This window comes from Micropterus dolomieu, linkage group LG06 (genome assembly GCF_021292245.1).
Source record: "Micropterus dolomieu isolate WLL.071019.BEF.003 ecotype Adirondacks linkage group LG06, ASM2129224v1, whole genome shotgun sequence".
Classification (NCBI taxonomy): domain Eukaryota; kingdom Metazoa; phylum Chordata; class Actinopteri; order Centrarchiformes; family Centrarchidae; genus Micropterus; species Micropterus dolomieu.
The window spans coordinates 21171854-21178783 of record NC_060155.1 but is presented as its reverse complement, the minus strand read 5'-3'; the positions used below and the strand labels follow the sequence as shown (position 1 = coordinate 21178783).

The following is a 6930-nucleotide window of genomic DNA, read 5'->3' as shown; positions in this document are numbered from 1 at the left end:
TATATATATGAATGAGTACAGTTTCCTCAATGTGTCAAGGAAGTTGAAATTAAGACACAAGTCAAAAAATGTATGTATACTAATAGGGCATGACTAGGAGAAACAAATCAATTGCTGTGTTTCCTCACACACTCCTTTTTCTCAAATAAATCAAGTTTGAAATTATCTGGAAGGTTGTGTAGAAAAGGTCAGTAGTTATTTAACGCATTAAAGCAGCAGCAAGTCTATAAATGACGGCAATGGTTTTGACTAAGCAGTGAACTGACAGATACCGTAACCACAGTAGGTAATTGTTTTGTGTTGTTTCTAGGACCCGTCCCTTAGGAACAAGCAGCCTGTCCCCGCTGCCTATAACAGATACGATCAGGAGCGGTTCAAAGGGAAAGAGGGTGAGTTGAGCGTGTGGTAATAATGGAACACTTCAAAATGTAGATTTGATTTACACCATGACTTTTACCCCATATATTAATTAATGCATATAATATAGGTGCACACAGATTACATTGTGAGTTTACCTTGAGGAGGAGAAATTAAGTGTAAGAATTAATAATTCATTGCCAGAAATCTGCAACTTCTTGTGTCTCTCTCTCGATCTATCTATCTCTATATATAATAAATAAAAATTTCTTTCTTTCCAGAAACGGAGGGATTCAAGATCGACACTATGGGCACCTACCATGGCATGACCCTGAAGTCAGTGACGGTAAGATCAAAGCTCTGCTGTTTGCTGATGGGATTGTAAGAAGACTAATTCCAGAGCTACACTGCATGTGATTTTTACTTTGCACACGTTCGCAAAAGCAGCAGCTATTCACTGCCTTACTTTCTGATGAGGATGCCTGTGATTATTGCCATGTAATGACACTCAGCACCGCTCACTTGGTACTCTCTCACACTGTTTTTCAAGTAGTTAAATAATTTTCCATTTTACCATCTCAAAGAGAATCAGGAGACAGTACCTCCACTGAAGTAATAAGGGTAACCTTTTCTGCTACATTAAGAGCCAGACTTACTGAAAGGTTTGCAAAAACGTATGCAAACTTGAGATCTCCAGCAAATTAACACATAAGTAGGTCTACTAACAGTGTACATGGAGAATGACATCTTTCAAAAGTGCAAGATAGCACCTGTTGTTGTTCATGTGCTACTTTTGCCTTAATGAATATGCAATTTGGGGTGTTTCAATTTTATTGTGCAAAGTAATGGGAGGGTAACATGCAAATACCTTTTATTTATTATACGCAATGTGATCTAACAAGCCTAAAAGCAATTTAATGTAAGTGTAACAGCATCTGTCTTACGTTTGAAAGGAAGGTGAAAAACAACAACTATTGCGCAGAGATGGCTGCTGTTGTCGTTGCGAGAAGGAGACACAGCTATAATGAAAGAAGACGTAGATAAAATTGCAATATTAGACAATATTATTCTATATCCAATATATAGAAAAAAAATTATTTTTCTTTTATGTATTCGATGAACTATATGAATTGAATTGTTTTTTTTTTTTTTGTATTTTCCTTTAGCTTTGGCGATACTGTTGTATTAACATTAATGCCAATAAAGCATATTTCATTTCGACCTGACTTCTTTGCTCGCTGCGGCGAGCCCACGGCTGCAGTAGTGCGTACAATTCATCCAGCCAGAGGGAACGATCACCAACTGTTCACAGCACGCTGGTCGTAATAGTGACACAACCGATTGTAGGTATCTGAGAGGGAATGAGGCGTACAGGGCCAGGAGATCACGGTCTGCTGGTCTTTCCTCCATCTGGGTCATTGCAGCATACTGTATCTGTTTCTGCTGGAGTTTCCCAAAGCAGTTTTTCAGGTGTGCTGTGCCAAGTACTTAGTGCAATCTTACAAAGGATGGGAAGGTACATACAATTTCCACATACTAGGGACACACTGAATGAAACAAACCAAGTGGAGGCTGCTTTCCGACCTGATTCGCCATGGCGGAAACCATTAAAACGCGCAAAACCCTCATTTAAATACTGCCACCTCCATTGTGTTTACGCCTGTTGTCACCTACGCAATAATTGTTAGTTAATCACCCATAACAGATACTACAATTGCACGTGCATTATTTTAGAATGCACACACAATTTAGTACTCATTATTCGGGATGCTAGTAAATCCGGTCCTATGTCCTCAAATGTACTTTTCCAAGTGTAATTTTCATAAAAGCATATATTGTATTATGGTACATAACAATGGGGCTTGTCCCACATTTGTCAATCTGCAACAGTCTCAGTCTCTCTTCACTAACTATTTGAAACACATGTGGAAATGTTTATTGGCACTGTACCCTGTTGACGCTGCATATATAAAACACATACAGTAGATCTTACATTAATCCAAAAAGTAGCTTTTGTAACACAGCTTATTTTGTAAAAAAAAAACTCTCCAGTGGCTTGACTCACACATTCAAACTATTTTGTACAAAATTGGCATCATTTTAGAGCACTTAATCAAAACAACATCTATGCAGAATTTCTTTTGAGTTCTCAGAGAATGTGGTGAAATATAAATCATTATTTGTATCTAACAAAGCGCTTGTAAAAAGAGAAAGCGAACTTTTCAGTTGTTGAGCTGGTTTTGTCTACGTTCATTCTGTTTTAGTGCGTCCTGCCTATTCTCGCTTTCAATGTGTTTATACAGGCGTTACGTTTGTTGCTCTGCAGGTGATGCCAGTATTTAAGTAGTTCATTGGGATGAAACCCATGTGATGTTATCAACTGGCTGTACTTGCAGCTGGAGTAAGATACCCGCCAGTGGTTGAATAGGAATGCATTGGGTGGAGGAGTGGGCTCGATCCGGAGCTTGGCCAGGCATATTCCCACGTACACATCCTCCAGATGCAGGTGACTGATACTTAGCGATGCTCGATAGATTTTTGTTGCCAAGTCTCCAGAGAAGACGTAACCAGTCCCAGAGCAGAAGGTTGGATACTTATCACTTGGATACAATTCAGGCGGCATGTACCACTTGCTGTTTTTATTTCGGTTTGGTGCAAAGCCTCTCATGTTATTGCCTGTGAAGTAGTTTTTTTTAGGCTTCATTTCTGGCCTGAGCAGCTTGTTAATGAGGTACTCTGTGTTGACGAACATATCACTGTCCGTCTTCATGACATAGCTGGCTCGTGGGCAGTGAATTGCCACCCAGTTCATTCCCATCAATGTCTTAATGGTCAGGTTTTTGTAGGAATCCATAAACCCCTGTTGAATGATATCATGATGCCTCCGGCTCTCTGCTTCTAGCATCCTCTGCTGCAGAAGTCCCAGCTCTCCCTCATTTTTCCCCAGCAGAAATAGTCGGATGAATCCCAGACCTGGAGCCACACTCTCATTCCCCCATGTCTGCCGTATTGCATTTCTTGCCTCTACCTGCCGAGCCTCAGTGGCTATCAACAACACCAGAAATGGCGCAGGTCTGCTCTCGGCACATTTGTCTGGCTCGTTGATGATATAAGTAAAAGGCCCATGGGTTATAGTGCTGCCAAGTTCTCCCTGTACAGTGGCTGCCAAAGTGTGCTCAAAACTTGGGTCTTCCCGAGGAGAGGGGGCACCTTCCTTTTCATGGGAGCTGATGTTAGCATCAGCATTGAAAGTCGGCTGAGGATTGACAAACCTCCACACTGATTGTTGGGCGCTCATGTTCGATTTGACTTTGGTGGTATGAAGTTCTCCACCTCCGTACACCACAGGATTGCCTCGCCTCCATGGCATACCTGTGAGCCTAGGCAGCCACACCTGTTGAACCAGGAAGACCAGTACTCCCAACAGTGAGAGGAGATAGATAAGTTTAACTGTATGTGTACAGCAGTGGCGTCGTCTCCACTTCATGGTTTGATTAATTCGCTCAGTCACATTTGTAAGGCCAATTGTCAGCAGCTTCTGACCAGGCCTTGATACCTGGAGGCAGTGAAGTGTATGTGATGATTCGCTTAAGGAACCCAATATTGATATCTCATCATTTTGTTGTTGTCTGACAAGCTGCCCTGATGTTTCATATCTAGTGATTGCCTAGAAAACAGAAGAGAGGATATACTGTATTTGAGCAATAACAGACACATGTCACACAAACCTAATTTCCACTGCATGGTACGGCACAGCTCGGTCCGACTAACCTTTGGTACTTTTCTCAATTTCATTTTCCAATGCAGATAGTAAACCACTCAATGCAGGCAAGGAGACCAACTTTGTTTCGGAGAACGAGTTGCAGAAATCGTACATTAGAGTGCAGAAAACCAAAAAAGAGAATTGAATCGAGCCGTGCCATACTATGCAGTGCAAGTGAGACATTAGTCTCACTAAAGATGTAGTTTAAAGTGACAACAGAGGAAATAACCACATGTATGTGAAAGGTATAACTCTTTGTGACAAACACGGATAATCGTTGTACTTTGTCTCTTAATCATTTATAGGTGTGTTCTGGGCGTAACATGAATCAAACCAAATGGTGTCCTATTACTTTTTAAAAGCCAGGTGCGCCTGTACCTGGGGCATTGCTATTTAAAATGTGGATTAATGGCTCATTATAAAAAACATAATTCAGTATAAATGTGATGCAGAATCGCAGCAGAGAGAAAGAGAGCTCATGTGGACGAGTGAGAGGGAGTGTGTGATTATGACGGAAGTGTTGATGTGTTATATAGACTTTGTCACTCTACAGTTCTGTGGTGTATAAGTGAAGTGTAAGAACTACATTGCAGACAGTGAGAAATGGTGCGGATCTATCGGCGTTATATACGCCCGTCTCCTCTGTGAAACGTTGAAATCCTCACTGCATTATTAACTATAATGAACTGGTAGTGAGTCACATCTCTATCTTCCAGGTTTTGTTTAATGATTTACTTTAATGATTAGAGAGGCTGATGTCAGTGCATCTTGATCCATCCTGTCGGTTGAATCAAATAATCAATGAAGTGATGTTTCAGGGCTGCTGGCACCCTGAAGTGGAGTGTGTTCTCTCAGTTATTACTGAATTACACACTACCCTACGGACCCCGACAAGACAAAGAGGTGTTTGTGAAAGCTCATAGAAGAACTGAAAAGACTACTGTGGTTTCTGAACAGAAATAGAAACGGATAAAGGCACACCCTTCACATCCTGTACGGTACCTTACATCTGATGTATTTTTGCAGCATGAATTTATTCAGCATAGCGTAGCATTTTAAGCATTCATAGCATAAACTCACCTGTTTTAATCTAAGTACTTTTTAATTTCTGGCATCCATCGTTTCTGAATGTGATGAATTACAACGTTTGACAAATCCTTCTTCTTTAAATCCAACCTACATGTGGCTGTACTCAGAAATACTGGGAAAATTAGTCCGCTTGAAGCAACTCATAGCTGTCTACGACATGCATGCGTGCACAGGCAGAACATGTGTCAGCGCTCCAGTGTTGCGGTCTCTCCGTCTGTCTTGGCGCATTGTCCCCAGAGGCTTGATGCTAACAGTGCTGCGCTGCTGTTGTCTTTGGCCGAAGGGAGAAAGGGTCAGTAGTTGACAGTTAGTTGCAGCCCAGGCTCTTTTGCCATCCTCGCTTGTCGTATATCAAAGCAGCAGTGGATAGATGGGGATCTTCTCCGGATGATGCAAAAGCCTTACATCTCTGTTTGTTCAGCTTTTCGTCCATTTCCATGCTGATCCCTGTTTCCTCTCGCTCTTCCCCTTTGATTCACATGTTCTCGTGTTAACTTCCCTCCCCCCTGTGTGCCTCTGTCCCTTTTTTTTTTTTTTCCCCTTTCCACTTTCCTCCTCTCACCCTCCTCATTCAGCAGCTCCTCACACTCTGCTCTGTGCTGCCGTTGTGTTGTCTGTGAGAGTGCTAGAGGGGTGAAAGCAGCGGGGGAGGAGGAAGATGAACAGGGAGTAGCGCTGTGAGTTGTGTTCGTTCTGAAAGGCAGCTCCAGGCTTGGTGGCAGTACGCTCTCCCACAACGTCACGCCGTCTCTGCTGCTGTTGCTGCCTGCACTGATTTGGGGGGGGGGGGTGCTGCTGCTGCTGACCTATTTGTATTCACGCCCACTCTCCAGAAAGAGGAATAAGGCATTTTCTCAGTTTGGCATGCTGTAAAGTAAGAGGAGAGGGGAGAAAAGCCTTCATGTTGGCGGCACTTACTGATTGCCGTGTTTCAATCTTATAAGGCAAACTTCAGGTTTCATGCCAGTCTCTTGTACAGGATTATGATTGTAACACAGGTAATTATAACAATTCTTCTGCTCATTCAGCCATGGTGGTCTGCAATGCCTGAATTTTCATATTCTGGTATTTTAATTCTACCCAGTATGAGTGGGAGCAATATTTTTTAACCCCAAGGAGGGCATGAGAAGAGGGGTGCTTGTTTTTGCTTGTGCTCCTGGGCGGCCATGATCCTTTCAGATGCATTGTGTTCACCTTTGAGTTCCCGGTGCAGGCAAGTTAGAACACAAAATGATAAAACACTCTATACATACTTGAGTGTCATCTCTTTACAGACTAAGGGAATGATGAGGGTTGTGGTTCACATGTAAACTGAAAGGTGGCTCTCTTATCTGACCTACTTGTGTCTGCTTGACTAAGTGTTGACACATTATGACTATATTTCACAATACTTTGCTGCTAATAGAATATAATAACTAATAACTAAATAACTAAAGGGGACAGAGCGTTTGCTGTCAGGGCCCCGAGGCTCTGGAACAGCCTGCCCGAGGAAATCAGGTCAGCTGAGTCAGTGAACTCTTAAGTCCCTTCTTAAAACATACTTTTATAGGAGAGCTTTTCCCGATCTTATTTGACTTTATTTTATCCCTTTTATTTTATTGTATTTTACTAATTTTATATTAAATTTTCATGCTCTTATCTTTTTTTGTATTATTCTTTACACTTGTTAAAGCACTTTGTAACTTGTTTTTGAAAAGTGCTCTACAAATAAGGATTATTAT

At 41.7% G+C, this 6930-nt stretch overlaps 2 protein-coding genes across 3 annotated transcripts in view; one reads left to right on the top strand and one right to left on the bottom strand.

The window, feature by feature from the left end:
- cdc73 (cell division cycle 73, Paf1/RNA polymerase II complex component, homolog (S. cerevisiae)) overlaps positions 1-6930 on the top strand; it is a 32546-nt gene that overhangs the window by 10592 nt on the left and 15024 nt on the right. For both annotated transcript variants that reach the window (XM_046051301.1, XM_046051300.1), the window contains exons 9-10: positions 311-389; positions 639-703. In XM_046051301.1, the coding sequence (XP_045907257.1) occupies positions 311-389; positions 639-703 (144 nt within the window). The remainder of the gene's footprint in view (positions 1-310; positions 390-638; positions 704-6930) is intronic.
- On the bottom strand, positions 2428-5691 carry LOC123972078 (beta-1,3-galactosyltransferase 2-like). Its single transcript, XM_046051306.1, has 2 exons — positions 5201-5691; positions 2428-4024 (listed from the first exon to the last, which is right to left on the bottom strand). Exon 2 carries the CDS (start codon positions 3842-3844, stop codon positions 2618-2620), a length of 1227 nt encoding a protein of 408 aa, XP_045907262.1. The 5' UTR covers positions 3845-4024; positions 5201-5691; the 3' UTR covers positions 2428-2617.

Coding starts and splice junctions, on each gene's coding strand:
- LOC123972078 (XM_046051306.1), bottom strand. CDS start 3,844: ATGAAGTGGAGACGACGCCACTGCTGTACACATACAGTTAAACTTATC.